General features: G+C 45.2%; 1 protein-coding gene across 1 annotated transcript in view; it reads left to right on the top strand.

Annotated features, from left to right (window-relative positions):
* The first annotated feature begins 2,116 nt into the window (after positions 1 to 2,116).
* DNAJC6 (DnaJ heat shock protein family (Hsp40) member C6) overlaps positions 2,117 to 17,690 on the top strand; it is a 40,249-nt gene continuing 24,675 nt past the window's right edge. The window contains exons 1-2 of the mRNA XM_075097346.1: positions 2,117 to 2,344; positions 17,410 to 17,560. Coding sequence (XP_074953447.1) covers positions 2,131 to 2,344; positions 17,410 to 17,560 — 365 coding nt within the window. The 5' untranslated portion in view covers positions 2,117 to 2,130. The remainder of the gene's footprint in view (positions 2,345 to 17,409; positions 17,561 to 17,690) is intronic.

Below are 17,690 nucleotides of genomic sequence, written 5' to 3'. Positions count from 1 at the left end.
GAGAACATTTTTGGTAGGACTTCCCTTTCACTGCCTGCTGCAGGTAGTCCTTTGTAACAGACCCTAGCTGCTCACCTGTGAGAGAGATGACTTCTGGATTTAGGATATGAAGTTATCTAAGCTGAGCCGCTCAAGCTGATGGATAAAGGCAGCAGAGCAAGCTAGAGACTACAGGGTGCAGTTTAAGGTGGGGGATAGGTTATGTAGGGTGTTGTGTTGTGCCAGGTTCCCCAGCTTGTTCCCTCTAACAGGCTGTGGTTGCCTCCAGTGGGAGCGTGCTTAAGTACTCATGGAAATGTTACATAGCCTTAATGTGCTTCACCCGAGAGCCTGTGGTTTTTTTGTGTTTGAGCTGTTAGCTGAGCAAGCAAAATAAATGAAAATCCACCTTGACCCACCAAACTTCCCATTTTTATCCTAGAGCACAGGAATTGTTGTGTCCTAGGTTGACTAGGAGAAATTAACCTATGTGATCACTAGTAAAAATCCCTGAGCTTTTATTTTTCCTTTATTAAGTTGCTGCATACAGATGCCAAGAGGGAGGGGGACTCATTCCTACCGGCGAGCATTGCAATCTGTATGTTGCTCCACGCAGCCTGATGTATTAAGAGCCCAGTAATGAGCGGGTAGAAAATACACAATTCTAACCTTGAGTTCAAGCTGTTACCGCTGCTAACTGTGAACTGTTTACGTCAGGTTAGTTCATTTTAGTTTGCTGCTCATAAAATCTGCTTGGATTTTTCTGAGAAAATTCTGGGTCACAGATGTACCTTGTCTGCACTGTAAAATAAAATTGCAGGAGTTATATAAACAATGGCACATGACAAGATATGGCTGTACCAGGTGCCCACTGCCTTGGAGTGTTAAGCAGGAAAGTGAAGCGTCAGTAATACTTCAACTTATGGTTATTGCTACAGATGTGCTTATTGATGTTATTGCTTTAGAAGCAAACACACACTATTTTTCTAAGCAGAGTACTTTCTGTCTTTTCTGTAGGAGATTGAAAGCATACTTGTGTCTGGATGCTAAGGCTTCTCTTTGCCTTTGTTTTTCCTTAAATTAAAAATAAATCCATTTAGAAGAGTTTAATAGTGGTCATTTCCTTTGGAGCATCCCTCAATTCCTCTGCTCTAAGTGAAATGAAATTATGATCTACTAGCTGTGGCTGCAAAATGCGTCGAGGGAGATATGGCTCATCAGTTGTTCAAGGACACACTTTGTGTTGGTCTAAAGTCTGTTTACACATGAACAGCTAAAAATAGGTTGGTGAGACCTAACAACAAAAATGGCTTAGCAATCGGTGGTAGCACTTCTTCAGCTGGGTGCCACCAGTGTTAAGCCAACGGTTGCACAGGCAGGAGCTTGGGATGCAGATGCATCCCTCGGTGCCTGCTATGATGCAGGGCTGGGAATCGGGACCCCTCCGGTTACTTGCCTGCAGACAGACACGGTGTTACACTGAACCAGATATGCTCTTTAGTTTTTTGGAGGCTCAGTGCAGAACTGCTGTGCCTTCACTCTTCCTTTAAAATGCAGAACTGGTTGTGTCAACCCGTAACCTGGTGACCTTGGCCTGTTCCCAAAGAACGCACCCTACACTGGCGTGACAGAAAGATCTTAATGTCAGTCGCTATTTCGAGAACCTCTTCACGCCAGCTGTACAGCCTAACCCTCCGAGCTGAAGGACCTCTTTTGGGAGAGGGATGTGTTTGCCCGAAGGCGTGAATAAGAGCCCGGCAGGAGGAAATGGTGTAGATCCAGCACTTTTTGCTAACTGCTCGCTCGCATCAGCCGGGGGGGGGGGGAACGGAACACGACACGGGACAGGTCCCTCCCCTGCCGAAACCGCTCTGACCTCTGTCGCGTTTCCAGCACCCCATCACCTAATCGGTTTGAAGATGTTTCTACCGGCGGCCTGCAACGCGGCCACCTCGGGCGCCCGGGCTGCGGCCTCCGCGATTGCTTCCGGGCCCCGGGGGGGCGGGAGGGGGCGGCCCCGCCCCGCCCTGCCCCGCCCCGCCCCGCCCCTCCCCGCCCTTCCCCTCCCCTCCCCTCCCTTCGGGGAGGCCGGAGCACTTGTCTTCCCCTCCTGCCCGCGGCGTTAGAGGAGGTTCTCCGCCCGGCTCGCCCATGAGCCTGCTCGGGAGCTACCGGAAAAAGCCTGGCAGTGACGGCTATGAATCTTTGCAGCTGGTGGACAGCAGCGCTGACGGCGGGGGCAAGCCCGGGGGCGCCGGGGCGGCGGCGGGGGCGGCGGGCGGCCGGAGCCCGGCGCGGCACCACCCGCACCAGCAGCAGCAGCAGCAGCAGCGCGCCGAGGGCGGCAGCACCATGGACAGCTCAGGTAGGGGTGGGCCCGCGGCCTCCATGGGGGTCCCCACGACGCGCGTGGGGAAGGGGGGTGGGCTGGGGGAGTCGGGGTGTATCTGCCGTGGAGGGTCTGCTGCGCAATGGTGGAGTTGCTGTTGTTGTGGTACTTGCGTGGGGATGAGGAGCCTTTATAGCCGGGGACAATAGCGGCCCTTTGTCCAAGCGCGGGCGGTGGGGAGGGCAGTGGGATGAAGGAAATCCACCCGAGGCTGGGGGAGCCGGGTGGGGAGCACTGCAGAAATCAGTGGCTAATAAGTCCTCACGGTTGGCTGCTGTTTTCAGCTACGATGAGGAAAAGATTGCTCTAAAGCTAAAATGGATGGAGTGTTTTGGGATCTTTCCCCAACTGACTTATTTCATGGAATCATTGTTACTTATTTTTTCCCCTCCTCTAAAAAGCACTCATCAAACTGAGTTGGATTAATTCTGATAGATGATGCACTGCGTGCACCATTTTTTTTTTTTAATCAGGAAGTAGGGGACCAGATGGTCTTTATGACTGGTGATGGGATAGAGAGCTCTTCACCTCTAAATCACAGGTTCAAATTTGCCTGGATCACCAGTAATCGAGTACTCATCTGATGGCTCTTATGTGATCTCTTGAAATGAACTGGTTCTGGTTGGTTAGATGTGGCCATTGCAATGAACGCCTACAGCCTTTGCAGAGAACTTCTAAAGATCAAACTTGCCCAGGGAAATACCCTGTTTAGTTGAGGGGGACCGAATTTTATGTCTGCCCACGGTAACAGGGGGATCTTGCAGTAATACCTGCACTGTAAAGAAAGGGGTGGGCCCAAAACAGCAAGTACTTAAAATACATTATCTTTATTTTGATATAGTAACCTCTTCTCAAGGGGGAAAAAAAACCCTAATGACCTATGTTTGGACTTGGGCGGGGAGAGTGTTACCTTGAATTTTTTTCCTCATTTTCTCTGATGTAATGAGAGTCATGCCTTCCTCTTCAACCTTGCCATTTGAATTTGCTTTCAATAGTTATTTTGGGGGTCGGCTTTGTTTTTTAACTCTTTTTTTTTTTTTAACCTCTGAACTCTATAAATATTTGAATTTGCTGCTATGATATCTCTGCTACTGTTGATTGTAATCCTAGTATGTGTCAGTAGATTCTTACAGTAGGCTGCTGTGTTACAGTTATTTGGATTCTTAGATTGGCATCTGCTGAGATGGTTATATATTGCACGTCAGTTTAATATCTATCATTAAAGTAATTACCTGAATGAGTTTCCTAGAACTTTAAGAACCAAAGGCATTAGTGTTGTGGAAGGTGGCATTTGCATCCAGCCAGGTGTGGGAGCATGCTGCAGCTCGTGTCAAATCGTGGCTTTTGTCTAGCGTCAGCTCAGTGTATTATTTGAGTGTTGCTGTTACAATCATTCTGTTCTGTTTCTTCAAGCCATTCCACTCCCTGCCGAGCAAGGAAAAAAAATAAAGTGCTCATAGATAGCTAGACAGTACCTTTATTTACAGGTTTTGTGCAATATTCAGGTACTGACCCTGAAGACACTTGTAAGCATCAATCGTGTTAATGCCCTCTATCAGTTTCTAGGATGTTCTTCCCTTAAACACACGGGTTTGCTCAAGGGCTGTCTCTGGGATTTGGAAGCTAATGGTTAAGAGATCTGTGTTAACCAGAATTTGCTTCCTTTGGTTCACTTTGGTACTCTCACTGCCTAAATTTTACAGGCTCTGTAAACACTGACACATCTGACACTTCAGCAGTAACAAACCTCAGGCCTTAATATGGCCCTTGAATTGAGTTTATGGGAATTTTTTTTAGTACCTTATCTGTTTAATAAGGGCTTTTTTGGTGGGTGCTTCTAAATCTTCATGTGAAGTTCAAAAAAGCTGTATGGAATGTGATGCTCTGTCCTAAACCTGAAGTGCTTACTTACATATGCCTTGTTCATTTGTACACTTTATGCTGATAAAGCTGTGATTTTTATCAGCTCATTGCAAAGACTTTTTTCTTTGCCAAGTATGAAATTCTAAAAGCTTAAAGAACTGTATCTGCCCTTCAGGTGTGCTTGTGATTTCTAGTGATTTGGTAATTGAAGCTGCTCATTAATTGTATCCACCCCTCAGGTGTGCTTGTGATTTTTAGTGATTTGGTAATTGCAGCTGTTGGTGAATTGTGGGATGTGATTTTTCTTTAACACAGTGTGAAGATGGATAGTTATGGAGGGGGAATCAGGGACCAGTGTAAGAGAAAGACAGGAAAATAAGGTGGCTGGGGTTTTGGCTTAATAGGAGCAAGGAAAAAACCACCACCCATCTTCTGTGTTTTATTTTTTTAAATAGAGAATATATCCATGTTATAAATACTTGAGGCTAATGATGTCTAATCTCACTAATGATGTCAAAGTCTAAATTCCCAAGATGGGCAGTGGTAGAGCATATTTCAGTTGGGAAGAGACCCAAATTCCTTGGGAAGAAAGGTGAGATAAATTGGTGACACATTACAGTGCAAGGGATATATGCTGCTGGTTTTTGGTGGCACAGAATCACAGAATGGTAGGGGTTGGAAGGGACCTCTGGAGATCATCTTGGCCAACCCCCCTGCTTCAGCAGGGACACCTAGAGCAGGGGGCACAGGAATGTGTCTGTGTGGGTTTTCAATGTCTCCAGGGAAGGAGACCCCACAACCTCCCTGGGCAGCCTGTTCCACTGCTCTGTCACCCTCACAGGAAAGAAGTTTTGTCTCATATTGAGGTGGAACTTCCTGTGTTCCAACTTGTGCCCATTCCCCCTTGTCCTGTTGTTGGGCACTATTGAAAAGAGTCTAGTCCCATCCTCTTGACCACCCATCCTTCAGGTATTTATAAGTATTGGCAAGGTCCCCCCTCAGTCTTCTCTTCTCCATGCTAAACAGACCCAGGTCTTTCAGCCTTTCCTCATAAGACAGATGCCCCTGATCATCTTGGTAGTTCTCCTCTGGACTGTCTCTAGTAGTTCCCTGTCTTTCTTGAACTGGATGCAGTACTCCAGATATGGTCTCACTAGGGCAGAGTAGAGGGGGAGGATAACCTTCCTTGACCTGCTGGCCACACTCCTTTTAATGCACCCCAGGATATTGTTGGCTGCCTTGGCCACAAGGGCACACGGCTGGCTCAGGGTCAGCCTGCTGTCCACCAGCACTCCCAGGTCATTCACAGTAGAGCCACTTTCCAGCAGGTCAGCCCCCAACCTGTACTGGTGCATGGGGTTGTTCCTCCCCAGGGGCAGGACCTTGCACTTGCTCTTGTTGAATCTCATGAGGTTCTCCTCGGCCCAGCTCTCCAGCCTGTCCAGGTCTCGCTGAATGGCAGCACAGCCTTATGGTGTATCAGCCGCTCCTCCCAGCTTGGCATGGTCAGTGAACTTGCTGAGGTTACACCCTATCCCTTCCTAGGGTACTCTCCCACTCTATCCCCCCTAGGCAGGGGAGCCTTTCTTCTGCGTAATTAAGTGGCAGACCCTGAAAGTGAAATCCCTGAGGTGCCCTGGCCAAATCAGAGCCCATTTTGTACTTCCCTCACACCTGACCTCCCTAATTTTTCAGTTTTTCTTTTTTTCTTTTCCTGGTTTTAAATAATCGTTTCATGTGTGGTGGAACAGCTGCTGCCTGAGTTACCAAAATGGCTGTTTGCAGTTGAGGACTGAAACAGTCCTGAGGTACAGCTCACTGTCACCAGGCAATTCGGGATACTGAGTGCAGCGCCTTCGTTTCCCTGTCTGGCAGTGTTATCACTGCACTTCAGCCAAACATCTCTGGGTGCAGTTAAATAGCATCTTTGATGAAGTTGAATAGTTGGAGAATCAAATGTTCCTTTTCTTTCCCTAGGTATTACTTTTCACCTGCATCAGGGTAGTGCACTCAAGGCATAGAAAAATGGCCTTTGCACCTGGAAGATGTGCATGTATATGTATATTAAGCAATTATAGAAGTTAGATGAGTGAGGATTTGTGCTGGCAAAGTGCTGGCAATTCTGGGGTGAATTGCCATTGGTTGAGCTAGCATGGCTGTATTTGCTATTGCTGCAATGACACTAACACATATGAGTTAATAAAGTGGGCTCCTCTTGAGTTTTTCTATTAGAAAAAAACTAAATCAAAGGATTAGATCTTAGAGTATCACCCCTTAATGTGGGCTTGCAATCTCATAAACAGCTTTTTGCAATGAAAATAATCAGTAGTTATGGCTATGCTGTAACTTCTGAGTACTATTATTGGCTTAATATTTTTTTGGACTGGTATTGCTTAGTGTCAAAAGAAAAAAAGCCATGAACCAGGAGCATTGTGTGTGCGGGACGGAGTTGCTGTTGGAAGGCAGAATCCAATCATGGTTCGAAAGAGAGCTGGTACAGAGGGCCTCCTGAGGGGCTTTTTGACCCTACCATGCCTCTGTGCTAGCATGCTGGGGGTGCAAGCACTGGGATGGAGGGTCTGGCCAGGCTATGTTCAGTGGCTGAGCCTGGGAAGAGATGATTTTCAAAGTCTCTGTTACTGGTGAACACTTCTTGGGTCAGATAGTTTAAAATTCTTCTGCCACCATCACCCATGCCACGTGGAGGAGCACTAACATGAGCTCTTTAACTGAAGTAGTGAGAATTAAAGTTGCTCAAAGTGTAGCTGGAGTACCTGTGTGCTCACAGGCAGCACAGATGGAAACTCCTACCCACAGTGATGCTGAGTGTCTCCCTGTTAGCTTGAGTTTAGCTCAAAGGAGTCAAGAGCAAAAACATTATTTCAGGTAGAGCGGTTGTATCAGTTACCACTGGAATCTGGTGATGCTTGTGTGATGACCTTGTCTTTGGTTGCTTTAAACTTTGCCAAATTTAAACCAGTCAGAATGAAGTATTGGTCAGTGTGTGGTTTTAATCTCAGATTTAGAACTCACGGTGTGGTCTGTTCATACAGGGTTATGCTTAAGTTCTGTGATGCCTCGAGTGGGCATTAAAGCTCTGTGCAACTTCAGCACGTGCCCTTAACTGCTGAATGTTCAGCTCCTGATGTAATGTTTTAAACAACTCCTGTGGAATATGCTAGATGCAGTGTAGTAGCATGATCATAGTGCATAACTGTAATGGGACCTATACATTAACATAACTGCCATTTCCTCCAGAAAGTGTGCTGGGCTTGGGTTGGAAGTTGGAGGATGGAAGGAAGAGGAGAAAAGGGCACAAAACATTGTGAGTTCAAAAAACAAATTCCATGAAGAGCATCTATGTAGTGCTCCTTTTGTCTCTTTATTTTTAAATTGCAGAAAGTGCTCACAAGATGAGAAGCAGGCAGTGAAGAAGCAATTTAGTGTTTTGCTGTGGCATTCAATAATGCTTTTTTAGCAGCTGGCTGAGCATTGAAAGAAGAAGAGGTTCTAGGAAATAAGATATAAAAGTAACAGCAAGGATACGTGTTACAAAAGGAAAAAACTTTCTATGGTCTTCTGTGGTGTTTATAAACTAGCCAATCTACAGAATAGCTTTTAAACACTTGGGATAGACTTGTTTGTGCTACGTGCTTCCTCAGGCAGAGTAACCGCAAAAGAAAAGTGTTTCAAATAAATTGGAAGTGTTGAAGCTGAGATTTCTTGAGCTGTTTTACACTTGCAAACATAATCTCTTGTACTCTGGTGATTCCTTTTCACTGAGTCAGAAGAGAGACATCTCCATGCCACTGGCACAGGGACAAAGACTGTTGCTGACAATGTTGTCTTGTATTCTCTTCTAGCTGCATTTTCAAATGGGGAGGTTCGGTTTAATAACTCTTTTGTTTAGTTGGTGTTTTTGGGACACTTGAATGGTTTGGTGTTGGCAGTAGTGCTTTTCTTTTTTTGCTGTTTTGACAGGGAGGAGAAGCAGAGAGAATGTCAGTCAACTTCAAAGACCAATTTCATGGCTTGTGCTAGTAGTTCAGTATTCCAGCCTCGTGCATTTTGTTCACTGTAGTACGAGCTTCATACGGGAAAATATATAACAAATGAAACAAATCTGGCACACTGCTGGGGGCGATTTTTTTCTTTTCCTTCCTCAACATCACTACTATTTTAAAAAAAACAAATCAAAACCACCTCTTTGGAAATTTTCCATATTGCTTAGCTGATGGTGCAAGCAGCGTTCTTTAGTTACTATTTCTCAAGCAAAAGCAGAAATATCTTAATTCTTCAAGTTTCCATGAAGTTTATATTTAGGCAGTCTCAAATGAACCTTCAAATAAAAAGCCTTGGGCTTGTACAATATTAGCTCTGGAATTTTATCACAGAAGAGCACAAACAGAAGCTCTTGAGCTTCTCTACCCTACAGTGTGCTACATGCTGCCAGTGGCTCCGAGTGCTTTCCAGGGGAAGTCAGGGACCCTGTCTCAGCCCACACAGAGAAAGGGACCATGACTTCTTGTGGGAGCTGGAGCAGTACTTGAGGAGGGAGGCAATGAGCCAGCCTGGTGGTGTGTTGCCCAACAGCAGCAGAAATACACAGAAATCTCCCTGTACCAGTGCTTCCTTAAGGTATGAACCGAACATATTCTTAAAGGAGGTGCTTTGAGTAGGAGCTTCTTGGTTCTTCCTATCTCCTCTCCTTCCTCCAAATGTCTAGAGAGTAAGAGCCCCTTGTAAGATTATAATGATTTTGTTTTCCCTGCCTAACTTCATCTGAAAAAGGTGCTGTTAGCTCTTGGGAGTGAGAGGGGCAGAACAACAGGAGGCGACCCTTCTGTTAGAGGTGAAGCTGCCAAGAAGTTCTTGGGCAGGTAGTAATGCAACTTTGAGTCTTGAGGCAGTTTCTACCTATTCCAGGCAAAAGGCCCGAATAGGTGCAGTGCCTGCTAATTGCTGGAAAGTTGCAGTAAAAACCCCAAACAAACCAACAAAACCCCGCAAACAACAACAAAAATGTCCCAACTACTCCCTCACTTGAATAAATTATTCATGATATATTAATGCTTGGGATGTCTGCACCACAAGATGGGTCTGTGTTGAACACTTAGTGCACTGAACTGGTCCTTATGATGGAAGGGGCAGATATTGACTGGGGAGCAGTGGCTTTGGCAGCTGCCCTGTGCTGCCTCTCCTTGCCTCCTGAAAGCTGGAAACTCTTTCTGTGCTTACCTCTGGTAGACCATCCTCTCCCAACCTTGCCTAGTATTCCTTATAGAGGCAGTAATACAAACTGCAGCTGTGTCTGTGTCTTATGCTAATTTCCTGCTTAGGAGAGAAATACTCTGGCTTTCCCCCTGTGTTTTGAAGCTGGTTGTGCTCTGGGGGAGCTCCCAGTGGCCATGTTTCCCCTCTGGTTAGTCAGCCCTCAACTTGTCTCCGGTGAATCCAGCTTTCCCGTCTGGCTGAAGAACTGGGTTTTGTCTTGAGCAGTCTCATCATTAATATGCTTATTGCAAAATAGCCAAACTGTGCTGGTTTTGGGGTGAGGGATAATACTGGTTTATAATCTCATGGGATTTGTGATCTGATGAGCCCTTATCTTGCATTAGACTCCTTGGCTCATAGTGTGTTTCCTGTTTCCCTGTGCCCTTAGAGAGTCCAAACATCTTTACGGCTTGATCTTAAACTTCCCTTTGGCCACGCTGAAGTCATTTCCATAGGCTTTAACCTCTTTTCTTGCGGATTATGCTTGCTAAAGCAGACCTCTGCTTGCATGCCTCCACTATGTGTTTTAAAGCTTCAGGATGAGTGAAATCTGGGTTTGGGGGTATCAGCAATGGCATTATCAAATGGTAGGAGCCTGTTCTGCTGCTGTTGTCCTGCAGTTCTACCCTGCACATGTTTTGCTGTTTATTTTTACAGAATAACACTTCAAGATATCTCTGCTCAGCCTTGTAGGGAATCTAACTCTACCAGGAATCTGGGGCAGTGGTGGAGGAGGGGACAGATGAGACTAGCAGCAAAACAAAAAAAAAAAAAAGAAAAAAACCCAGTCTTCAGGGTCTGTGCAAGTCTGGGGAACTTCCCAAGTAATTTATTCAGGTAGAATCACTCTCCTTTCCTGCAAATGCCTCTATCGCTGTTTTAGCTGCCTCTGTTGCTGCTGATTTCTCCCCAGCCCCTTTGCAAACCATCCCTCAGTGCCTATTAAAAAGTTGATGTAATTATGACACTTGGGCTATGTCTGATCTAAGAGAGGATGTAAACACATATAATAGCATCGCTGGTTTCGAGTCTTTGCTTAAATGTGATAAAGCTCAGCTGTCCAGATGAGAGCTACGTGCTGGAAGGAACGGTTAGGGAGGATTGAGCTTTAGGGTGCTGAGATTGTGCTCTTAAAATGTAGTTGACAAATGAAGCACTCAGATCTAAACGCTATCGATTATCACTGGATGCAAAGGAGCCACCTGTCCAGAGATTTTAATTTAGAAATACCTGCCACCCTCTCCCTTGAAATGGGAGTTTCAACTCTTCCAGTAATGTCTGCAAATTGATTTGCAATCCCCTGAAAGACACAGTGCCGAGCATGAAAGATAGACTCAGTGTGGGGAACAGCAGGATCTGGGGATGCTGAGGGTTCCCAGGGATGTGGGGACTCTGCTGTGCCTGGATCAGTTTGGCTGTCTACCCATTTTTTGCACACATATGGGTACATTACATATGGAGGGGTATATAAGGATGCTCTAATAATGTTGTGGTAGGGGTGCCTGCATCAGGGTTGCTTCTCCTCCCCTCCACATGCTGCGTGGGCTCTCATGCAATGCCAAGGTGAAACCCATAAATACGATGATAGGGCCACAGCAGCCTGGCTTTATGTCCCCTTAATGCTGGTGTGAAATTGTGTCCCATGTTACACAGGCTTTGCTGGGAGAGCTGTGTGTGGGAGGAACGTGAGCTGGCGGGGCTGCTTGGGGGAGGCAGAAGCACAAATAGTATCATTTTTTGCTGAGTGTTCCTTAAAACAATTCAGGCTTTGTTGCTGAAGCCACAACAACGGTGGCTCAACTTCTTTCAGTTCAGAGACCTTAAAAAGGGCCCTTTCTACCAAGGCACAGGGCAGCCTCCACTGCATCCCTTGCTCCCCTTTCACGGCATGCCCTGGTAATAGTCTGGGGGGAAAAGACAAGCAAACAACCCTTCTCCCACCCCCACCCCCCACAAAATACTTTGTGGGGAGGGAAAAGGCTGTGGTGAGCAGCTAAAAACTTCCTGAAATGTGGAACCTGGGACATGTACACAGCAGATTAAGGCGAGAAAAAAACTTTGTGTCAAGCTGTCATGGTACTATGAAAGAATATACAGTGGAGCATGTAATACTCCCAAACTAACCTCATTCTTGGGAGGGTGGGAGATGAAGGCTTTAATGCTTTTCTAGAGAAGAGCCGTTGTGAGGAATGGGGAAGGCTTAGCTCTTTCCTTGCTCTGTCTCTAAAGAAAGCACAGGCTTTTCCTTTCTCAGAGGAAAGGAAAAAATGTACATTGAAGGTACTGTTACACATAGTCTGGGCAGACTGAAGTAAACCTGATTCCTATGGTTTCATGTCTGCTTTTTGTCTGCCTTTTACAGGCAAAAAGGGTCTGTTTACTCTTGCTAAGTAACCCATGAAATGCAGTACTTCTCTGCTGATCTTCAATTTCTAGATGTCTTGCTTTCACTTCCCTGCTCTCGAGCTAAGTATTGCTTCATCAGCATAAATATTCAGACTGACATGGTCTTAAATACCTTTTAAATGTTGGCTCATTTCCCCCTCTAATTCTCTGGAGAGCTGGAATTCATGCCCTGTGGTTTGTAGGGTTTGTGGGTTGCCTGGGGGTGTGGTGGTGCTCAGGGGCCTCCCAGGTAGATGAGGGCCACAATGTGCAGATCTTGTAGGGAAAGCTTCCACACCAGGCAATTCTCACTTGTTCTGACCAGTGAGCATCTCCATCAACTGGTGGCAGTGTGGTACCCTCTGCTGCTGGTCCCTCTGTGGTCCCCTGTGAAACTTCTGCGGCAGGTGATGGTGGCTGGTACAGAAACATTCCCCCATCTCATAGGATCACACCTGCTTCATTCACCCATTTGTGGCCCCAAAACCCAGCCTTTAAAACAAGAATGGTTTAGGAGTCTTTGCTTTTGGCACTAGGCACACACACTACTTGTGGGTCTGCAGACAGAAGAGTTGAGGCAAGTGGTCCTTTGGGGGGGTATAGGAGGGGCAAGTATTTCACTTCTGGATACAGTGTGGTTTCTTTCTCTGTCCATATGCAGAAGATGAGTTTCCTAGTCTAATATATACAATCTGATGGGTTTGCTGTACTAAGGGAAGACATATGACAGCGAGTTTCTTTTGACAGTGTCAGTGAGTATCAGTCTCTCCTTAAGCTCCCAACACCCCAAAGCTGTCCCGCTAAAGCACTTCATGTCATTCTGGCGTAATGCCTGTGACTTTGGTGAGCAGGTCATGGTGGGACAGCAGGCAGAGGAGCCATGCTCAGCTGTTCCTGTACAGGAGTGCATCCTTCTGAACTTCTCCGGCCACCACAGCATTCTCCTTCAAAGCTGTGCACCCTCTGCAGTGGGACATGTCTATAGGATGAAGCATTTGGTATGCTTTCTCAGCAGTCTCTCTGCCTTGGGAGAAGTTCTCCTTGTGCGCTGCACATCCTTCTGATACTCTGTAAAATCAACTACAGAGCAAGGAGAGAGCTTAAGTGCTTTAACTAAGATTTCTATGCTCTCCAGCTTCCATCCTGTATAGCACAAGGCTGCCGGTGCTGTCAGCAGAGGCTCCTTCAGCTGTAATCTGTCCAGAGAAACCCCACCCTTTGGGCTGCTGATGAAAGGACTGTGATAGCAATGCTACTAATGACTTTAGTTTTGTGAGGAGATGCAGCAGGCTGCCGCTTTATTTGGTGACTGCTGGAGGTTTATTCTGAATGCAGAATAGTCTCTTCTCAGAGCAATTACCTTCAGCCAGAACAAATACAGACTTCACCTTGTCAACCAAATGGATGAAGTTGTCTTTTTTCACACTGTTCCAATTTCCTTGAAGCACTTCAGTGAGGAGATCTTTGTTGCCATCACCTAACAGAGCTATTCAAGAAGAGCTGTCCCATGCATCTCAGGCACTCTTTGCAGCGCACACACAGCATTAAAACTGTTACATTAAAAGTTCCTTTATTAGGAAGTGAAAAGGCTGCAGTGAGCAAGAGATCCCTCTGAAACCTGTGCTACGAATACAGGTCAGGAGTGTGTCTCTGAAGTGCACTAAGCGTTTCAGGGAATATCCAATAACTGGGTTAATAAAGAGTTCTTGCCATGGAAGGAACAAGATACATCTCATACATAGAGATTAAATCTCCATAAGGAGACTTCTAGACAGCAACTCCAGCCCATGGCCAACATTACCTGAACTGCTATGTCGTAATATGCTGAAAGCTGGGATCTGAGGCATGTGGCAGTCTTCTGGGTTGCTCTCTTGCAGCAAACTATTTCTACGCAGACAAGCTTGCAAGCTCCTGTTTCTGTCATAGCAGAAGATGCTTTTGGAGCTTGTGTGGTGTCTGTGAGTGTTAATTTTGGCTTTGGCCGTGGCATAAGCAAATGTGCACACAGGATGCAGTTCCTGGTGGGATGGAGGGGGTGTCACAGGCACTGGGCACTTCATTTCAATACAAAATGTGCCTTTTGCCATTGTGTTAAGGGATAGAACTACTTCTCCCCTCTGAATTTACTGCCCAACTCTGGTAGAAAGGTATTTCTGAGTAGGGAAATGCCATTACAGCTTATCTGCATGGTGAAACTTGAACCTCCTTCTTGCTGGGCTCTGAGAGGGGGCAACAACAGGCTCATTCCTTCAGACTTGGCAAGTGTCCTTGGACATTTTTCTACCTCAGAACAGGTCATAGTCCTCTGCAGGCTGGCCAGTGTGCTTGAGGGAAAGATCAACTGCACTTCTTTCAGGACTTCTGTGCTCAAGAAGAGCAAACCTATGAAGACAGCTGTCTCTGATCATGGTTCAGGGATGTGCAATGGCAGTGGTAGGTCATGCCCAGACAGGTGGCTGATTTCCACAGCAGAAATAACAGGCTTGAGGCTCAGCCCTCTCTGTCCTGCTGCCCTTTTCCAGTGGCTGTTGCACGTGGCCCAGGGAACCAGAGCCGTCCTTTGGAAGGGTCTGCAGTAGCTCTGAAGGTCTCCATTTACAAGAGGGACTTAGCACAGAAATGTTTTATTCAGCAAAAAATGCAAGGGCAGGCTACCTTTTTTTTAAATCAAATTTTGTTTGGCTGTTCTTGTGGGATTCTGTATATGTTGTCAGGTTTGTGTGTTAATTCATTAACCCCTTCTGCTCCTTTATACATCTTTATGCTTTGTAGGAGAAGCACCCTGGCAGAGTAGTCCTTGAATGTATTTCTTTTGTCCTTCTGTGAATAGTTTGTGAAGACTGTGTCTTTCCTAGTAACTGAGAAAGACTGTCTTTGTCAGCACCGAGGATGCTGCTCTCATCCAGTCACTAAAAGATACCTGAGCAAATTATTGCACCTGTATAGTACCAAGTGCTGCTACATTGTAAGCTTCCTCAATAGCTTCACAATAGCCAAGTCATACTTGTCTCATGTTAAATCCTAAATACTAGTTTTGTCCTCTTGGTTAAGTAGCACCAGCTTGCATTTCTTCATCAGACATCCTTTCAGTTTCTCTGTTTTAGTGTACATAGTAAACTTGGAAATGAATTGCTGCTGCTTCTTTTAGAAATATAGTGAAATTCTCATTCTCTCTTCTCTCTTCTCCTGCTTCTTCCCCCAACCCCCCCTCCCCCCCCCGGTTGATTTCTAAAGATTCTAGGCTTTCCATACTGTTGAAGCCTTTCTGTTGCTCTCCTAAATCAGTTCCAACCATAAAAATTAGTCCAGTACCATTGGTCCTCTGATCCCTTTGGCCCCCTTCCGCTGTTCCAAGTTACCAGTTTCTGCCTTCCTTTCTTCTAACAGTTGACCTGAAGAACTGAAAGTACCTTTTGAACATTACCTCCTCCTTCTACCCCTGGATCTCCTAGCACAGAGAGTATGAAAGCAAAGTTTCTGAAAAGCGCTCAAACACTGAATCCCTACTTGGAAGCCAATGAGCTACTTCAGGTTTTTTTTTTCTTTTTTTATCATACTTGAAGTAAATACTTGCAAATGGTTTGGCAAAAGAAATATTACTGTGCCTTGAGAAGGCATCTTCTGTTCTGAAGCTGGCAGAATATTATCTATCTCTTTACAAGCACAATTCAGAGGAGGAGATATAGCCTCTAATTTTACCAGTCTAGCACATGGATCGTGTGCATGTGGATCAAGATCACATCAGAGTGCATTAAGCACCCTCTCTGCATAGGGCAATGAAGATAATCACTTTACCAATGGAGCCTCCAGTTTGAAGATAAATATTTATTGATAGCTCACTCCACATTTGAAAGAGTGAATGTCATTAAAATGGGTTTGGTAATCTACCCAGTAAATGAGTAGGAGCTATTTTTAGATGTAAGTTTTTTTCATGTTTCTTAATAGTCTGAATGACTCTAGAATATTTCTCTAGTAATGATGACTGTGTGAGCAATATTTCAGTGGTCTATATCTAACAGCACTCATGGGCATGCTATAGAACCAGAAAAGTGACAGCTGTAAGGTCTCTTTGTAAAACATAACGAGCACTGGCAAGGTCACCAGCCTGCCCTAACAATAATAAATCTTCCCTGTTTCTGGGTACCAGAGTACTTAATAACCAGCGTGTTCATTTTACAAGGCATCTGTCCCATGGCTCTACAACAGGACAAACGTTCTCAGACTTTCCAGGTGCTCTGGGAAAGGCAATGCTAGGTGGATGCCATGTCGATTACAAGACTATCTGAGAGGGTGGCATGCATTTACATAGGTTGCTTGTTGCTTAATTTGCTGTGCTAGAGGATCTAGGTCTTCTGACTAATCTGACATAATGAGGTAACAAATGTATATTTAAAGTAATGTAGTTAGAGTTCACTAAGATCAAAATAGTTGAGGCCTAGTGAACAGAAAGCAATTTTTAAGTAGTCAAGAGCTTAATTTGTAGCTAATAAGCAGTTAAAATATAATTTTACTAGGTTTTTGTCTAACGACTCAATTCTGCAATAAAACAAACCCACATTTACTCAAGTCTGCATCCATTTTATTATACTTCTACTTTTCTAAGAATTACGCTGTTAACATAGCACTGCTGTAATAAGGAAGGCTGCAACAAATCAGTTCTTAGTTAAGACAGTGGAATAGTTATTCTATTTTATACCTCATGTGTTCACATTTTGTAACTAAGGCATATTGCAGTCCACCAAAACAACCTTTTAAATGGCTCTTGGTCTGTGTTAGTCTCCTATTGACTTTGGAGCTTTGTGCCATTAAAAGCTGTGAAAGAAAAAGCTTACCAAGGAGGTCAGACCTGCTCTGCTTTAGCCTTAGCAGTTTGTGGAGTCCTGTCCTAAGGCTGCAAACATAAATATCCAAAAAGGTTCTCATTCTTGGCTGGAAAGTTTAATTCCTGAACTTCTTCCTTTTCTTGCCAAAACCTAAACTTTGATCATCTTCCACTCGAGCAAATCTAACTGGACTCTTAAGTGACTTAAAATCAGTCTGACTTCTCCTATATCTGTAGAAATGGATAGTCATAAGACAACCCTCAGCTGTTTAGCTGCAGTCACACTGGCAGCTGTGAGTTAAGCTGCTAGTGCCTTTTTCTTATCTGTGTGGAGGTGGTGGTTGATTTGGTCTCGGTTGTGATCAGCAAATTAGCTGCACGCTGAAGAGCTGGACCTGCTTTGGGTTGGGATGGGAGGTGAGGGAGCTTGTATGGTGGTTGTCCATGCTGTACCGATACTATACAGTCAATGTATGTACAATGTTGGGAGTTGATGATGGTTTCTGAGCCCAGCTGGCAAGAATGTGCCGTGTCTCATCTCTGGAAAATCATGGCTTTAATAGTAAAACTACTTTTGCCCTACGCTTGACATGCAGCAGCGCAAGAGAATACATTCAGTCTGAATAGAGCAGGGGGTTTGGCTCTGTGGCTTTATTCCAAACAAGTGATGTTGGCTTTGGTTTTGTTGTGCTTGAAGGTGCCTCATCACCAGACATGGAGTCCAGCTATGGGGGAGGCTTGCTAGATATGGTGAAAGGAGGAGCAGGGAGACTCTTCAGCAATTTGAAGGATAACCTGAAGGATACCCTGAAAGATACATCTTCAAAGGTCATGCAATCTGTTGCCAGGTACAGTACAGCTGAAGCTGCCTAACGCAGGTAAAATTGCTAGCTGCAAAGTGCCGGTCTGAGCTGCCATTTTAACTAGCACAGCACAACTTCCAGCTAACATAATGAAGGAAGGTGAAAATCACAAGTG

The sequence above is a fragment of the Phalacrocorax aristotelis genome, chromosome 6 (genome assembly GCF_949628215.1).
Source record: "Phalacrocorax aristotelis chromosome 6, bGulAri2.1, whole genome shotgun sequence".
NCBI lineage: Eukaryota > Metazoa > Chordata > Aves > Suliformes > Phalacrocoracidae > Phalacrocorax > Phalacrocorax aristotelis.
Note: the sequence above shows the minus strand (reverse complement) of the source record. Positions and strands in the feature narration are given on the sequence as shown.